Source organism: Lethenteron reissneri, chromosome 10, assembly GCF_015708825.2.
Source record: "Lethenteron reissneri isolate LAM-NWPU_2019-01 chromosome 10, ASM1570882v1, whole genome shotgun sequence".
NCBI lineage: Eukaryota > Metazoa > Chordata > Hyperoartia > Petromyzontiformes > Petromyzontidae > Lethenteron > Lethenteron reissneri.
In genome coordinates this window covers 13,717,558-13,736,149 of record NC_083788.1, presented here as the reverse complement: position 1 = coordinate 13,736,149, position 18,592 = coordinate 13,717,558, and the positions used below count along the sequence as shown (strand labels likewise).

At 50.8% G+C, this 18,592-nt stretch overlaps 1 protein-coding gene across 3 annotated transcripts in view; it reads left to right on the top strand.

Moving 5' to 3' along the window:
• Positions 1-18,592, top strand: part of RANGAP1 (Ran GTPase activating protein 1) — a 36,586-nt gene that overhangs the window by 15,737 nt on the left and 2,257 nt on the right. For 2 of the 3 annotated variants that reach the window (XM_061549538.1, XM_061549540.1), the window contains exons 4-13: positions 5,958-6,137; positions 6,580-6,714; positions 7,160-7,318; positions 7,934-8,047; positions 8,425-8,524; positions 9,312-9,396; positions 10,014-10,218; positions 15,746-15,850; positions 16,320-16,443; positions 17,059-17,144. In XM_061549538.1, coding sequence (XP_061405522.1) covers positions 5,958-6,137; positions 6,580-6,714; positions 7,160-7,318; positions 7,934-8,047; positions 8,425-8,524; positions 9,312-9,396; positions 10,014-10,218; positions 15,746-15,850; positions 16,320-16,443; positions 17,059-17,144 — 1,293 coding nt within the window. The remainder of the gene's footprint in view (positions 1-5,957; positions 6,138-6,579; positions 6,715-7,159; positions 7,319-7,933; positions 8,048-8,424; positions 8,525-9,311; positions 9,397-10,013; positions 10,219-15,745; positions 15,851-16,319; positions 16,444-17,058; positions 17,145-18,592) is intronic. The other variant, XM_061549539.1, reaches the window with a different exon arrangement.

The following is an 18,592-nucleotide window of genomic DNA, read 5'->3' as shown; positions in this document are numbered from 1 at the left end:
TTGTAAAACCTATAATCGTTATTTGTAGTACGGTTTAAAATTAAATACGATGAATGGAAGTCGTCGTCGGCCGTTCAGGAGCTCGTGCAGACTTAACGAGACGTTACAGCCCGTGTCATGCTATGGTTCAACCCCCTCCCACCCACCCCGAAACTTGAAATTCTCAATTAGCGCATTAGGGCATGATTTGCATCTGTTTCTGAAACCACGAGTGAAACGACTCTCGCACCATCGATCACGGCGTCACCGCCGCGGACGTCTCCCAATGCTGATGGGCCACGACATCGCACGGGTAGATCCGCGAGCTCGGGTTACCCGCCCATTTGTCTTGTTCAGAAGCAGAGCGCGGGCGAGCGTGTACGAAAACACGCGGGCACCGCGCGAGTGCACACGAATGCGTGCCGTGAAATAATAATTACCGCCGCTCTACACGCGCGGAGCGGCGAGCAAATTCAATTAGCTCCGTTTCCACATGTCGCCCGCCACAGCCGTGTAATTTTAGCGCAGTGATGCGTTTGGGCGACACACGAGCGCACGCACCGCCTCTCCGAGTGGTTCCCAACATCTGGTGGTGATTCGTGTTCAATCGCCGGGCACGGCCGCCTAGTCCGTCCGGGGTGTGCAGCGCAAGTGCGACCGTATGACCGGCTGCCAACAGGTAGCAAGGCGAACGCACACTGACGAGTTTAACAAATATATCAAAGTCACTGCACTTGCCAGAGCTCCCCAACTTCTTCTTGTTAGGTTTCTCCTTTCAAGAACTTGTGCACGTAACTTTTATATTCTTTGGTTCTTTTGGTAAAGTCACGTAGATAGAAAAATAATTATAAAAAATTAATTGAATAAAACATTTTAAAAGAACTAAAATAATAAAATAAAATGAACACTAATGTACACTGTAGCCTGGTTCTTAATCGGAGTGAGTGTACTGGCAGTCTATAATGTAGACTTATTTTTGGTTCTTTCAGTAATAAAAAACACAGGCTACAGTCTACATTATAGTCTACATTCTAGACTGCCAGTACACTCACTCTGTTTAAGAACCAGGCTACAGTCTACATTATTAGTGATGTTTTGGTTTTTTTATCTACGTGACTTTACCGCAAGAAACAAATTACATGAATTGCTGCAGTCACGAAAGTTTAAAGTCACGGCACTTTAAATTTAGCTGGCTGTCTTACTCTTAGAAGATAATGTGTTTATATCGTGGTGTTAACTTGGCGCATCATTTCCATCGCCGTCGTCATCATCCTCATCACCATCATGGACATCATAATCCCACCGGCTGTTGGACATCACTCAACTGAGTTTTGCCAGAGCAACACAGAATTTCAGTTATGCGTTCAATAGATCTTAGTGAAAATGGAGAAGTTCGTGTTATTATTTTTTTTACTCTAAATGGGGGTGTAATGATTAATGGATTCAGCAATTAATATCGATTCCTAAGCTTTTGATAGCTGTATTGAATTGCGTATTAATCAATGTTTGATTCATGTATGTTCTAATGCGGGAGGTGTGGTGGGTCTAAACCCTCCACCTTCAATTTAATGAGCACAGAAAGACGCGAGCCTGGCACAAGCGCCGTGGTGATGTCGCCGCCACTTCGTGGCTAACGGCGGTTGCTGTTGTAGGGGTGGTGGCAGTACAGTAATTATTAACACTCGAGTCTCCACGAGCAATATTTTTTGGCAATATGGTACAACATCAGATTTCACGATATGGCAATTATCACTGTCGGCTTCCCATAACTTACCGTATGGTTTCAGTCGGATTAAGGATTACTTAAGGTACTCAAACTTGCAGTTCGCTCCACTTTAAGCCTGTCATAAGTCTTTGTAATTAATATTTCTTTTTAATGTGCATGCCGCCGGTTACACTAAAAGGTTCATCATTTGCACCACAGTCGTGCATTTCCACACTGTCAAAGTTTTATTTTTTGTTGGGTGTAGCAAAAAAGCCGACGTATTACCGTCAATAACATTTAACTTCTGGCAGCGATCATTACCTGTGGCTGATCAATCGGTACTGCTAATCTTTAAGGACACATCAATCGGTACTGCTAATCTTTAAGGCCACACGAGAAGCTAAGAAAGGGAAAAATAACCTTTCTGCCAGTCAGGGTGGAATGGATGGTGCACTCAAACGGCGTGTAATCTCAAGACACATTGCGCTGGTGGATGAGGAAGTTTTCAAGGTGATATTTGTGTTTTCTCTCTGCTCGAGACAAATGAACGTTTCCTGAAAATCGAAAGTGTAGTCCGAACTGGAGTGTGCTGTCGAGTCTAGGCACGCTGGGTAGGTAGCTGGATGGATGTGTAGGTGAGTGGGTTTCGGTGGGTGGGCGAGTGGGTTTGGGTAGGTGTGGGTTGGTGGGTGAGTTTGGGTGGGTTTGGGTGTGTGGGTGCCTTCGGTGGTGTTGTGAGCAGCGGTCGCGCCATGACGGCAGTCGTTGTCTGTCTCGGAGATGGGCGGGCGTGCCTAGCGGTGCCCGGCAAACGCAGCGATAGCGTTTCGACACATCGATTTACTGTGCGCAAACACGGAGACAGATTGTCTATTTTTTGCGTGGAAATGTGTTGATGCTCGACACTTGAGGAAGAACAAAGAACAACTCAATAGTCGGCGGTTGTGCAGCCAAAGCAAATCTCGCAGTGGTGACCAATCGACATCGTGATCCCACAATGCACCCTGCTGCTGATGTAGCTGAAGCCGCCCGGTTGAGTCTGGCTGGAGCGATGGATATGTCGGGTGGAGCACCGGTTGCTCTCTGCATTCACTATGGGGCCACGATGTCAATTGGTCCCTTGGCTGTGAGATTGTCTTGGGATTGGTCTCAAATTCCCTGGAATTGGTAACAATGAATCCTGCTTTGAGAGCAGCCAATTTTTAATTAATTGCAAAATGGGGCAACGCTTTTATTTATTTGTGGCACGTAACTGGTGCATTGGTTTAAACTGGTATGGAAGAGTACATTTTTGAATACAAAAATTGCAGCTCTATTGAGTTTTAGAATATATTTTTTTACCCGATAACGTATATATACGTTTTAAAATATTAATGTTCCCATTTCATGTATGTTAATTTTCCAACCGCGAGCGTCCTCGTCATCACTGCTGCCCGTTGTGCGAAGCACCCGAGTCTCGGGCCACGGCACACGGCGGCGTTCTCGCTGCCGATTCCAAAGAGCAGCACCGGCACTGCTGCGGCTGCTTCCATTGGTTGGGGCGCGGCCTCTGTAAGCGGGTACCACCAGATCCAGCACCACCACGCTCCCCCCCCCCCCCCCCCCCCCCGAGGTCGGAGCAGCAGAAAGTGCCGCTTGTTCACGAAGACGGGCGGTTGAGTCGGTTTCCAGCAACCGCACCCGGCCTTCAGCGCTCCTTTTCTTGTTCTTCTTTCTGTCTTCTTTGGCGGAAGCGCCCACAGTGGGCACCTTGTCTTCGACTGAGGTCGAAATGACCCCGGGGAAGGAGATCCCCTCTCTCGCCGGTCACTTTTGTTTTGTGCCGGCGTCGCCCGCTCGCTCGCAGCCAATGCGGTAGCTCGCAATTGCGTTCGTCGGCCAATTGCGACGTTGGCGCTCGGTGGCATCCGGGAAGCAATCGGTGCAATCGGCTCCCAACCCGCCCACCCACTACTTCAGACGAGCGGCGTCGCCACGTGATCCCAAGTGGCGTGGGCCTGCAGGAGGAGGGCCTCGCCGCCTTCTCGTGCCTCCTCGGCTTGTCGCGACTCATCGATTCGTGGATCGCAATCGATCGCGATAGATGCATTTGCATCGCGCGCACGACACTGGATTATTTACAATTTGCACAACTTGTATACAAATACAGTGCAAATGTTGCCGTTTGACCATGTGGGATGGGACAAATCCCCAAAAAAACCTATTGATTCTTAAATTGTAACCCTCAATCATGACACCTAATTGAATAGCAGGGAGGGTGGATTGTTACTTGCCCGCTTACTCATCAGGAAACGAGAGCAATGCATATCGCACTTAATGACGCGGCAATGAACAGTGTCCATCACTTAAAGTAGCTACCTTAGTAGCAGCTACTGGGCCGTCCCTCTTGTCACACATGGCACCAAATATGACCTTAATAACATTTTCAATCCCGGCGACTTGATGGCTACCGCCCACGATAGGGGACCTTGTGCCTTTGTCAAGCCGAGCGTTTTATGCTTTTCCACAAATTGGCAACGGAGAGAATTTCTCCGTGTGTAGCGCTCACGAGGAAGACGGCCGCTTCGTGCGTGGTTCTCAGTTCGCGAAGGTTGTGACGATCGGCAGATACTTGTACAACAACAACAAACAATCAAGCAAAAATATTGTTTTTGTAAACACGAGAACAAACTGATTAGCGATGGGGTGTGGTGGGAATGGTCTCCCACGTGGCTCCACGGCAAGGGCGCAGGTCTACAACTGCTTGCTCAGGCCAACACTGGAGGGAGCGTAAGAGAAACCCCTTGAGTAACTTTTTGGCCTACTCTTCCATGTTGGCCGGGTGTTTTAGAAGAGATGGGAGTACCCAAACTTTACCCCAGCATGCGTGACCTGCTCTGCTACGCGGCATTCCCCATTTATACTGCTGGGTGGACGGAGCCTGGGGGAGCTTCAGTGCCCCAGGCCTTCTCAGTCTTTCGGGCCTCCCTTCCACAGCATTCCGTTCCGAACAAACGGCCCTGCCGCTTCTCCTTCGCTCGCATACCCCGCTCGCAGGTTAAATATTAAACGCGCCGCATTAAAGTTGCACGAGCCCACGTGTACCGGTTGACTCCTGGCATATGCAGCGCGATTGAGAGGAATCCGTCCGTGTCCCACGCGCGCGTTTTGTAGGTACACGAGAATCCGATACGGAGGCAATTCACGATCCGGGAGCGCGCGCCCATTTGTCTTGCGGGAATTAAAAAGCTACAAATCGATTCGTTCGCCTGTAGGCGAGGTCACGTGGCGTCACAGGAGACCTGGGTGTTTAACGGCTTTTTTAGGATGGAGCGTGTTCGTTTTGCTTGTTGATTGAAGGTAACATCGGAGCCGTGTCTCGTTATGCCGGCACATTGCCGGCAACAGCGTGAGGCCGTGTGCCATTAAAAGCGTTATGCTGTGATGGTTTCATTAGAAACACGACAAGATATTTAGGTAGCACAAGATCCTTTGCGTAACGGAAACGGGTATAGCTGTGGGTGCAGGATATTCTGGCATTTGATGTCCTTTCAGGTCATTAAAGCAGTGTTATTAGAGTGTCAAGAACATCATTGTGATGGTGGTGATAATGATCTGCATCAGTGATGAACCACTGAAACCTGTGTGTGTGTGCCTGAGTGTGTGTAATATAATGATAGTGGGGAGCGAGTGGTGTGCGCTATGGTTAGCGCACTGAACTACAAACCCGGCGACCCGGGTTCAATTCCCGCTCATGGCAAACGAGTCCCAGGCCTCCCCTAGGTCGACTTAGCCTCAAATGAGTACCTGGTGTGGTGTGTAAACACAGCCACTGAGAAAACAAAGGCGGCTGAGTGTGGTGTTTGCCACCCACCCCCTCGTGTGCCGTGCCGGCTTTCATAGGTGGCCGCTTTACAGCACTTGCCCCAAAAGTCTGTAGTCGTGTGTGTAATAGCCTGCCTTTTTAGCCTTGTTTAGCACGGTCTTGGTAAGGACAAAGGTGCGTCATTCCTGCTCACGGCCACAGAGCAGGCGCACGCAGCAGGCGCGCTACTTCACCAGCTGTACGAGCCAAACATGCCACCTGCTGTCGGAAGCGCAGGCTGCAATTCTATCCCTGCCTCTAGCGCAGCTGCGATCACAGCTCTCGTCTTTGGTAATGAACGAACGCTTCTCACGGAACCGTCTCACGTCCCCGCCCATGCATCCCGCCCCGCCTTCCCATCCTTCTGCCTTCTCCCAACCTCCCCCCCCTTGCCTCGCCTGTGCCGCCACCGTACCCGTCTTCCGCTAGACGGCGCTGGGCAACGCGATGGTGACGTCGGGCGCACGGCTCGTGGAGTTGGACCTGAGCGACAACGCGTTTGGGCCGGACGGGGTGCGTGCCTGCGACACTCTCCTGCGCAGCCGCGCCTGCTTCTCCCTTCGCACGCTGCGACTCAACAACTGCGGCATGGGCATCGGCGGCGGCAAGGTCAGCCACGGTGGAGGCCACGCACGCAGATTTGCGGAAATAAAAATAATAACTGCAGCTCTCCCGCAGAGTTGACCAAACCAAAAGTTTGCAGTAGACGACAGCGAATCGATGAACTTCACACGGAGGTTTTTCACAGCCGCTATTACTATTTATAATTTTTTTATTTGGGTTAAGCTGCACAACCATCCACAACCCCGACATGGCCTAGCTAAGTAAATTGTCACGTGTTGAATGCGCCAATTATTATTTTAACCGTTGCTTAGGTTTTCAGAATCTTTTCATCTTTATCAGAATCTTGATTTAGACTGGAGGAGGAATCCGATTAGCCATAAAGCTCTTTTTCAGCACCGCCTCATTGCGCCCGTGAGCAGGAAGCGGCCGCTTCCGCGTGGCGCTGTGCGCGACGAGTCCCCCGGACTGTGCCGTGCGTTTGCTGCAGATTTTGGCGGAGGCGCTGAGCGAGTGTCACCGCGCCTCGGCGTCCGAGGGGAAGCCGCTGGCACTGCGCGTGTTCGTGGCTGGGCGCAACCGCCTGGAGAACGACGGCGCGTCCGCCCTGGCCAAGGCCTTCATGGTGAGGGGTTGATGCATCGTCTCGGAGAAGTGCCAGCTCGACTTAGGCGTGTAGCGATGTGTTGATTATCATGCAGGTTCAGGCTTCAGATTCTCAGTTTATTTCGTTTATCCAGGGTGAGAACTCAAGAGACAAAGGATCGAGTCTCATTTGCAAGAGTGACCTGGGAGTCACCGAAATAACAGAGGCAATGATACGAATGAGACGGTGTAAACGAGACGAACGAGAATAGACTCAGAATTGTGACAATTCGTTGAACTGCCAGGGGTATCCGTCACTACGCGTGTGATCTAAATATTGACAGTGCAATAGTAACCAAACAGTCACTGCATCCAATCTTAATGCTGACCGTGCGGTATCGTTGGGTAACGTGACCGGTGTGGGTGGGTCGCGGTGGGAGTGGTGGCGCTGTTGTTCAGCTGCAGTGGTCGTGTTTCTTTTTCAGGCGATGGGTTCCCTAGAGGAGGTGCACGTCCCCCAAAACGGCATCAACCACGCAGGCATCACCGCCCTGGCCAAAGCCTTCGCCAAAAACCCCGAGCTCCGTGTTCTCAACCTCAACGACAACACCTTCACAGAGAGGGGGGCCCTCTCCATGGCAGAGGTAGTCGGCTCCCTCCCTCCTTGTTCTTCACTCATTCAGTCGTTCATTTAGTCGCCAATTTGTTTGAAAAATTGTATGAGTGGGAGAGGGCGGCGCTGGGAAATGACACAGCGGGGTAACGCGGTCGAAATTGCATTTGGCCTTGGCAGACGTCTTGCGACTTTGAAGAGCAAACTCACTTATAAACATTTCAAGCCAACTTCAAAGCAATCTCGGCGTTGACGCAGGGCATTCGGTGGAGACGTCTTATCACAGGAGGTCAACAGCGCAGAATGCGATGTTAAGTGAGCATCGCAGCCCACGGGCGCTCCACTGTTTATTTTATTTTCAATGGTCTATTCACCAATGCGCACCCGAGCGTTGTGGTGAAGTGTGGTCACTCACAATCCCCAAGAGGAGGCCTTCATTCAGCATCGGATTAACAGGGGGCTCAATACAATTTCAACTTCTCATAGGTCAGCCGTGTGTTTAATCTCTTTTATTTTGTGTTGTCGGATAGACTATCAACAAGAAAGTTTCAGCAGCTTGCAAGGACGCATGTTTGCGAGTCATTGACAAATATAGATTTTTAATGGATTGGTACTCAATTTGACTTTATAAAAATGTACTCTGCAGGCTCTTAAAGTTCTGAAGAAGGTGGAGGTGATCAACTTTGGGGACTGCCTTGTGCGCTCGGTCGGGGCCAAAGCCATAGCGGTGGCTCTCAAGGATGGCCTGCCTCACATCAAGGTGAGCACTCGCGTTGCCGTTGGACGAGTACTGTCACGCCGGCCGGCGTGATCATTGGTCTTTTTTTCCGGCTGGCTTGAAAACACTCGCACCGGCTAAGGTTCAATGGGGCTCGTGCATTAGCACCCTTCGTCCGTCCGCGTGTCAGCCTGGCCCGTGGAAAACCCGCCGATGGCTCTCGTAACGATGATCCAGCATGTGTGTAGAACGTTGGTGTGCATTCGTGCGGCTGTTGGGGATTTACGCGATCGTCAACCTGCCTCTCCCTGCTGCTGCTGCTGTTGGAGTGCAAAGCCGTGTGGCGGTGACTCGGGCGCGCGAGGGTTTCCGTTGTTGTCGCCAAATTGCGAGCGAGCTCAACCTTGACTTTCGTGCAGGAGCTGAACCTGGCGTTTGGAGAGATCAACATGGACGCAGCCATGCAAGTGGCCGAGGCGCTCGAGACAAAGTCGTTCTTCAAGACGCTGGATCTGAACGGTGGGCCCTCGTGCACACGGCATATCAGAGCTCTTGCTTGCGGGAAACTGCTGTCTCTCTCTCTCTCGTCGGTTTGGCGATGCCACGGTCCAGCGGGACTGCGTTAGCAGCTTGTCGCAGTGGTTCGCAATTCGATTCCCAGTATTCCGGCGTCGTCGTCCAAATTATCCAAAAATAAAAAATGTACCCGCAAATTACCGTATTCAGTTGGGATGTACACAGCAATCATCGCCTCCTAATGCAAAAGCTCGGCAGGTTTCTCCAAAAAAAGTTGTGAGTCTCAGTAAGGTTTGCTTTCCTAAGTAAATAATGAATAAAACCAGCGGCCCTGCTGTTGCGTTGGTATAATGGCAACATTGTCGGCGGTCCTTACACGGGTCCCTGAGCGTGCGTGTATCCCTATGTGTGTGTGTGTGTGTATCCCTGTGTGTGTGTGCGTGTGTATCCCTGTGTGTGTGTGTGTGTATCCCTGTGTGTGTGTGCGTGTGTATCCCTGTGTGTGCGCGTGTGTATCCCTGTGTGTGTGTGTATCCCTGTGTGTGTGTGCGTGTGTATCCCTGTGTGTGTGTGCGTGTATATCCCTGTGTGTGTGCGTGTGTGTATCCCTGTGTGTGTGTGTGTGTGTATCCCTATGTGTGTGTGCGTGTGTATCCCTGTGTGTGTGTGTGTATCCCTGTGTGTGTGTGTGTATCCCTGTGTGTGTGTGTGTGTATCCCTGTGTGTGTGTGTGTGTATCCCTGTGTGTGTGTGTGTATCCCTGTGTGTGTGTGTGTGCGCGCGTGAGCAGGAAACTGCATTGGCGAAGAGGGCTGCGAGCTACTGCGAGGGACGTTGGAGACGATCAACAAGGAGCACGTGCTGGGCACGCTCTCGTACGCATCCCGGCGCACGTCCACTCCGCGTCGTACCGCCGTGCCTGGCCTCGCAACCTCCTTTGTGCCAATTGATTTGCCAATGAGTTGTCGGTTTTGGGGGATGCGGAGGGGTGCACTGGAGGATATACTGTTTCACGGGGCGAGCCACGCATGGCCTGCTGGGAGCAGCGTGTACACCGGGCCGTTCGATACGGAAGCCGAGCGCCGGCCCTGGCACTCTTCGGCTGAGGTTCTTGATGAGAAATGACCACCATCACGTTCGCGTGAAAATGTTAATTACCATAAAACGTGCGTTGATTGGACCATCGACCTTAACCGGGCTTAATATGATGGATCATTCATTTTTTGCCACTCCGGTTGTAATGAGCCAATCTACTTATCATGTTAACGTTGTTATTAAAACTTGTGTATTATTATGCATTGAAGGAGATTGCGCATGGTTGATTAAACCTCCTCCATACGTTCCCCAAAGCGGCCATGGCGCATCCCACTGTGAGCGGCGATTGAAGCCGTCGGCCCCGAATTTAAAGTTCACCGAGTAAAGAGAGATCGCGGCCAATTACAAGTTGTTGACAGGGAGTTGAATTTACCCCGTTGTGCCACTGCTGCTGCAGGGATGACGAAGGCTCGGAGGGGGACGAAGATGGCGAGGACGACAACGAAGACGAGGAGGAGGATGATGGCAGTGAGGAGGAGGAGGAGGAAGAAGGGGAGGGTGAGGAGGATGAGGAGGAGGTGGCGGGGGAGGAGAACGGCGAGGCCGTGGAGGAGTCTCGAGATGGGGAGCTGCAGGTTCGCGGCGTGGCCCTGACGCCCAAGGTAAGGCCAGGCCTCCCGCTCGCGTTGCTGCGTTGATTATCGCCCCCCAACACCCCCCCTCGCCTGCCCACCCACCAGTCGTGTGGCCTCGTCTCCCAAGCCCTTACTACGAGGTGACTTAATTTTCCCTGCCAGAGTGGCCATGGTTAGAGCCAAGAAATCTTAAAGGAGAGAAATGTCGTGGGTCGTGAATGGCAATAAGGAGCGCTGGCCTATCACGCCGAGGGCTGGCTTGTCAAGTAGAGGATTTGTCTGTCATGTAGAGGGCTGGCTGCTGCTGCTGTTCTAGCAGCGTCACGATTACATTTCCAATGTTGGTTTTGGTGGCACAGAAGTTGGCGATTGGTAGCCGTTGGTGTTGTGGCTTGTGTTGGGCCCCAGCTGCATTTCTTATCGTGTCGTTACGCTTTTACAATTGGCATTTGGATTCGGGAGACGCGAACAACAACAAAAGTTTAATATTTACTCCAAAAGATGTCTTCCACGCTCTCCCGCTTCCGTCATTTAAACTTTTTTGCTGTGCTCGGCGGTAACGAAGCCCCTCACTCATGCGGGTCCCACTGTGCCGCCCCCCCGCTCTTCCCACAGATGTTGGACGCGTCGGACGCGTTGGCCGTAGAGATAGACAAGCTCAAGTTGTAGGGACGCAGCAGCAGCAGCCCTTTGCACCGTCGCCCTGCACAAGACAGCCTCGGGGGGCCCACCACAACGGGGGGGGGGGGGGTTGGGGGGGGCGTGCTTTCTCACTACCCACACGTGTGCCCCCTTCTCCATTAACTTTGTGTCCGCACCTCACGACTCGTTCCACACCTCACAAAAACTCGTTCCACGCACGCACGCACTCTGCGCCGGCCCACACAAAGTCGAACGCTCGGTCCAGCGCGTGAGGCCGTCGCGGTGCCCCGGGGGAACGTGACGGTGACCTCTCGCTTCGTTGTCCGGCTCCTCTTTTGCTCCGAGACGTTCGTGCCGCCGGGACGTGCAGAGACCCTCGTCGTGTCGCGGTTTGACGCCGCTGCGCCCCCTCGCGCACGGACGCGGAGCTCCTCGCGGACGCGCCTGCGTGACGAGCGCCGGTTAATCGATGGCGAACGCGCACGTCACAAAGTAATGAGGCCAACGATGGTTATACGGAAGCCACCCGTTGGAGCCGGCTATCTCGGAGCGCGCCGGTTGGCGTGGGTGTCCCGCGCGTGTCGTTCTCTCCGCTCGTAAACTGTGCCCCGTCCATCGCGCTCGACGGCTGCTGGGTGGCCACCGTTGAGGCGGCCGCCTCCTCTTCTGCGCGACGCTCGTGAGACCTTGCGCTGCGCGAGGAGATGTGGGAAGTGAAACAAACGCAAGCGGAGGCCCGTGTCTGCTTGTGAAATGGCATTTGGATATGTCCCGATAAACTCGCGTTGCATATCGGTCGCATATTTAAAATATGTTGAAGACATCAAGTTAAGATTTGGTAGCTGTTTTTTTATTTATAGTTCATGCATACAAAAGTACACGTCTCTTTACTTAATGTTAGACAATATACGAACGCTTAGTAACCGTGCGTGATAATATTCTTAATGCATAATACACAGACGTGTTAATCTTATTCAGGTGATTTTAGGGCAATGACCATAGGGGTTTTGGGTGGGGGGGTGGGAGGCCTTTTAGTGCAGTCAATTGACAGCGCTGACAATGAATGAATGAAAGTCTGCGCGGGCTACACAAGGAGTGTACGGAGCAACGTCGGAGAAAAACGCATTTGGCGGCTTCGGCCATACGGGTAAACCGATTTGATGGCGCTCGGCTGATGATGAGGCGGAGTCACCTGGCACGTGCATCCTCGGCGGGCTCATTGCGCGGCGAGCGATGTGTGGTGGTTCGTTGGCGAGGACCGCTCGTCCACCCAGCGGCGGTCATCGGTGACGTGCACGTGACTGCGCGTCGTGCTGTGGGGTCACGTGATCGGTTGTTTCGTCTTAGGGGATGCGTAAAGTTCGGGTGAATCGGATTAATCTTTTTTTAGTAAAAAAATAAATATTGAACTTTTGGATTGATAAGATTTATAATATTTTTGATTGAGGGCATGTATGTTAATCTACTCTTTGAAACTGACTTGTACGGCTTTAAATATCATTGATTTGTTTTACTTGAACTCATTATACTCAGATGCACAGGTAAGAAACAGACCGAGTAGTAAGCCTGACGGAGAGCGTTGTGATGAAGTAGCATTCCAGAGTTGTTGTTAATTATCGGCCTTCCCAGAAGTACACGAATCCTTAAGTCCTATATACAACTCTCCTTACTGTGATTATAGACCATAAGAGATGTTAATGTGCTTAAGATATCCTTTCTCCCCTTTAAAAAGTGTGCCAAGCCAACCTAAGGGAAATCCTTGACTCCCACTGGGACGCATAGAATCCCAGTTCCGCATCGCATCACGGCAAAATGTGCGTTTATACCGTGCGTGGGAACGTCGGTTTGACTTTGAGAGACCCCACAAGCGTGTCTGAACGGTTCCCTAGCCGTTCATATGCACAGTGGCATCTGCTCCGCCAAACGTCGGGGGGGACCTTGCGCTTAAATTCCAAAGAAGAATCATAATCTTTGTTACGATAATTTTGTTGTCTTTTACGGTCAATGCCGCACAATTCCAGGAACGGTGGTACTAAGTGGGGGCCTTGTTCAGAATGAGCCGGTACAGCCTTGCTTTTATTGGGTGGATGGCCAATGATGGGATGCAAGGAAATTGTGCTGTCAGGATAGGCTGCAGTCGTTGGTGCCAAAATATTCAATGACACGGGCATTGGTTAATGAACGTTTTGTTCATTCAATACCTTCAAAAAAGATATATACCTCGTAAGCATTTTAAATATGGCATTCAAAATATGTTTTACATTAACATTCCTCGACAAATGGATTGCTTTTCACGTGTATTTTTTGGAAATGCACCATTTGGAATACATGTTAAAATTGTTCTTGTGGGGCATTCTTATGCAGGTGTTTATTTATTTAATATTGTTAAGAACGGCGGGTAACAGACGGTAGGTAATGCGAGTGGGCAGAACGAGAGGCCAAATCGAAATATTTTTTAGCACAAATTTGCCTCCAAATATTATTTCAACAACAAAAGAGAAACCACCGTCCCGGGGCAGCTATAGTCTCGAAATCCGTTCTCTATCGAAGTCGGTGGGGTCACTGCGCGTTGCAGCCGGCGGCGGACGTTTACAATCGCGTTGTTTTGTTCGCAATCCCAGCGAGAAGCGCCAACAGCAAAACAACCAGTGGGCGCACCCTCCGCTTTGTGTATTCCGTGGCTTGGCAAACCCAGCGAGGTAACAAATACTCTCGTGTATGATTGGTCTGCAGGCCCTCTTAAAGCACCCTAATTTTGCGACTCATGTTTACAAATTGTCATTGGTACACGTGATTTTTATAACCCATTTGGAATGTTTCGGAAGGATATTGTCGTTTTGGAAGCGGTGTTTAAATTTGCGGTCGATATATTTTTCTAGCGGTAATCGATACGAGGGGAAGAAGGTGCACTGGAAATGACTGTTACACTGAGCAAGCGTTAGACCACGGTGGGATGTTTGAACAGAGCACAGCTGGATTGGCCAAGACCTGTCACTCGCGAATCTATTCCTCGGTGTGTGTGTGTGCGCGCACGCTGTTGCGTCTTTTGAGGATTGCAGGCTGGCAGCCGTGCAATGGCAGGCCAGATCTGTCAGAGAGCCCGTGACCAGCAGCAGCCCCACGCATTTTTTTTAAACCTTAAAAACCCTCGCTAAAATAAGTAAAGCACGCCTCGCCTAAAATTATTAAATGTAAAAGTGTGCGGATCACATTATCCTCTGTCACAATCGGCCTCTGCTCTGCACGTTCCTTAAAATAATTAATTATGAATGTTCGTTTGCATTTTAGGAGACCCAGTGCAGTGTAATTGATTTGCCCTTTAGGTCTAATGACAACAATAAACCGCTTTACCGGGGTTTAGCGACAGTGTGCAGTGTGCGCCACGAACCCCGTGCCTCTGCCGCTCGTGATTGGAGCACCGGTGCCGTGTAACTTTAAAACCGGCGTCAGCTCCGCGGGTGGCGTTCACCCGCGGACACTGTCCGTTGCCCGCTCCGCATTGCCGACGACGTTTCCGCGGGCAACGGGGCTCAGCGTTTGCTGTCCGATCGAAAGCTGCGATGTTGAGATGCGCGTCGCAGCTGTGCTGGTGTCGCGTCATGCCAGTGGCCACACGTTCCGCTCGCTTCCACGTCGGGTGCGTCCGGGGCAAACATTGCGGCGGCTCCATTGTCAGGTCTTGAGTGATGCAGCGTTGTGCTTTGGCTGCACCACGAGCCGACACTTGCCGGTTGCCCGCCACCAGCAGTGGTTAGGCGAAAAAGCTTTGCCGTGTGCCAAATCGCGTGCTGTTAAGACGGTCGACGGAGATGAACGTTGCACAATGCCTTGCTTCACAAAGAAGTGGTACGTGCATTGCAGCCTCCAAACAGTACTGGATATGAGCTTGCAGGGCCTTCTCCCTTTGGTTTGACTTATTACATTCCGTTGGTTCATCTGTTTTAATCAAGAATGTGGGGCATTGCACTGACTTTTTTCTTCCCCTCTTCAGTTTTTCTTTAGCGAAAATAAAATTATAAAAATGTAAACTTCACGCGCACTTCCGTTTTTATTCCACTTCTCGTGGCCTTGCTGCCAACGCCGGCGGCTGGGCCTCCGCCGCGCAGGTCTCGCGGAGCGAACGCGGTGCCCGTGAATAAACACCGTTCATTTGAGGCATTCGCTTGCATCGTCGGGTCATGATTCTTCTTTGCAGGCCTGGTTAAAATGCGTTTGTGATCTTTCTTTTAATAGCTCGGCGGTGCTGCTGGTGTTGTCACATGGGTTTAATTTTGTTGCACTGAGTGGCAGATGCTCTGTTTTGCTCTCCGTGAGATGTTATTTGTTTTAACATCTCCAGTTGTCTTAACACTTTGCCTCCCATGCTAACCGTGCATATTTTAAATAAATACATGAATAAATAAGAACTTCAAAACTACACATGATAAAAAAATGTAATGGTGCATTTCAATATTGGCTTCAAAAGGCACTGACGTGTTAACAAAACCTGACCTTGTGGGACCTGCACTCTGTCGGCAATCCCACTGATGTATAATTTATTTACTCATTTGATTTTTTTTCTTTTCAAAAGTAATTGGGCACGTATCTCATCGGCCACTACATTAAAACCCCATTTCTCCCGAGTGCTGATGAGACAGGAGAGAGGGGGGGGCACCTCTCGCTAAGTGCCACGGCGGCTCGAGAGATGCAATCCAATTTTCGAGCAACGATCTCAGCGCGCACGTGTCACGAGGTGCAGCTCCGTGTCACGAGGTGCAGCTCCGTGTCACGAGGTGCAGCTCCGTGTGGCTGGGGCACCCCCCGTGTGGCTGGGCCCTGGGCGGACCGAGCCTACGCCTTCTCTCGAGCGCCCGGCCACGTGACCCCCCCCCCCCCCAATGTGCGTGGCCCAGCGTGCGTCTCTCTCGTTCAGGTGGCAGCCCGACCCGACGCCTCGGCCTTCCTGACGTTCCCCTCCCCGGAGAAGCTCGTGAGCCTGGGGCCCCAGCGCTCGGCGCTGCTGCTGCAGTCGGTGGAGGTGAGCTCGACGGCCGCCTCGATCCCCCCGAGTGGGCCACGTGCCTCCTTGCGGGGACGGTTGGACCTGCGGCGAAGCCGGGAGAGCATCTCGCTGGGCGGCAGGAGACTTTCAGAAGTCGCGATTGACCTCTTGGCTTTAAGCGGGGCCTCTCGTGAGAGTGGATAGGCACTTCGTATTAAGCGCAGGCATACGTTTTTTAACCAATGCCCAGTTTGGAAAAAATATTAATACTGTATATCAAGTCCCTCAGACTTTGTCTCTTTGGTGAAGATAACTACATCTAAAACAGCTGCTACGGCCTTCCCCTCCCTTTTGAATTGCAGCATCACCTTAGCCTTCAAAAATAATATCTCCATGGTAATAATAATAGAAAAAATAATATCTCTTGCTGGCAGTCACCTCGCTCGCTCGGCACGTTCCCCCACGCTGACCGATGCCCCGTGTGGTGTGGTCACGGCGGGTGAAGGGTCGCGCTGCTCTTTCGCAGGAGGACGTCCACAACCCGGACAAGGTGGTGGAGACGTTCCTCAAGCTGTCCAGCGTCTACAAACCCGAGACGGTGGTGCAGTGCGCCGTCTTCGAGAGCGCCGGTGGGTTGTCGCGCCGCGCTACAACCAAGTCCGCCTCTTCTCTCGTTTTAACTCCCGGTTCAGAATTATTTTGGAATCCGAATCTTGTATTTAGACTGGTGGAATCCGACGAGCTACACGAAACCCCTTTTTCACAGATGTCCATCAATCTTTAGTTTTACGTGCCGATATCGCCCGCAAAGTGACCATCGGTGCACAATACAGCGAAAGGGGGCCACAGGAACGAGAAGAAACGCGTCGCGACCTCAGCGGCTGAGACCGGCTGAGCAAAGTGAGTTGCAACCGTGCCAGAAAGTGAAGTCCAGGAGGGGTTCTCCAGTCTCCTCGCACAGATACACGGACGCAGAGTGTCGTTGGTGTTGGTCAAACATCCCAATGCAGGAACCTCTTGAAAAAGAGTCTTTGGCGTAGTTTTCCTCAGTGGTAAATAAGTCATTATTATTCATCAACTTGCGGCATCACCCTCATGTACGAGAACTACCCCACTGATTCCTGCATCGCGCTCCCGTAATCAACCTCGCTGCAGCGCGTGCTGTCGCATTTTGCACGCGTATATTATTGTCTTGCTATGCATTATGGACACAAAGCGGCAGGTAATTGAGCATCCTGTTGCAGATGCCCTGCTGCAAAAGGCCTTTCAAATGGCGAACTTCCAGCAAGCCTTCATATCGTCGCTGCTGATCCACCTGGGCCTGATTAAGGTAAACGGCAGAATTCGGGGCTTTTTTTGTACATTTCACATCGCTGTCAACCCGTACGGTTTACCCGTATTCTTGTGCAGGGAAATAGAGTTTTTAGGCCCATATGGCGTATAGCGGTTTCAATACGGGCAAAAAATGTTTTGTCTGTGCTTATCCCTTGTGATGGGACTGTAGGATGAACGTTGAGTTTTATAAGTGAACCGGGTTGACTAATTAGGTCTGAATTGGCCTGTAATAAGATAGGCACTGATAAGGGCTTGACAGTTATCATTTTAGAACATTCTAATTGTGATTGTCATGCCCCTCTGAGGAAGACCTTTCTTTTGGAACACTCAAGAGAGTGGTGCATCATCCAGATAAGTCGAGCAGCATCCTCTAGAAGTGGTTCCCAACCTGTGGGACATGGACCCCTGGTGATCCGCAAGAACACAAACGGAACGCTGCGGAAACGCTGCAGATACGATTTGTTTTTACGACACACCGTTGTTGGTGGTGGTGGTGCACACCTGTAATCCAGCACTGTGAAAGAGTAGGCCAAGATACTCTCTCCACGGGCTCTTGAGCTGCCTCTCTTAGGGTCCCTGACACTGGCAGTGGCATGAACGGTTGCAAGGCTGCAGATTTATCTCTAGAAACAATCAACACTCGGCTCCATTGTGGCGCTATCCAGAAGCTGTGATTGGTTTTCAGTTGGCTTGCGAGCCTCGAAGCGAAAGGCGACGAAAGGGGCATTTTAACAGCACCAGCGACGCTCACTGGCCAATAGTTGCTGCAGCATGTTGCCATTTGCATGTCCCGAGATTCACAAATGTGCTGGCTACTCCCCCTCGTGGCCAACCAGGAGAGCAATTTCCGAATCAGACCACGGGCAGATTGCACACTTAATTTTGTAGATACAATTTACATATTCACTAAGACGATTATTGCAATATCGGTTTCCTATAACTGTCTGTTTTGCATTTGTAACATTGTTTTAATGCTGCTCTGTACCTCCAGTATAAATAAAGATTATGAAAGTTATTGAACTGCAGTGGCCTTAACATAAGCCTGCAATGTTTCCCAATCATTGCGATTTTACAGTCGATAACGCTTATAATGCGCATGCTGTCAGTTGCACGTTAAATAATTTAATTCACTACAATAGCCGAGGGCTTTAAGTTGTGATGCAGGAAGCATGTTGCTAGTTGTGTAACTTTTAATTGTGTTATTTCACAACCATCTTATTCATAAAATAAGACAGCTCAGGCATTGAGGTGTCTTAACCCCGACTCGTCAGAATGGAGTACAGCAAACATGTGGATTCCCACCCGCCTGTTTGGGAATATAGCGTTTCTCCCTTGCACCACCTGGGTTTTCTCAAGAGTGCTCCAATTTATTAGCACGTGCAAATGATTATTAGTTGATAACACCTTCATATAATTAATTCATTGGTCGTAACACCTTCATAT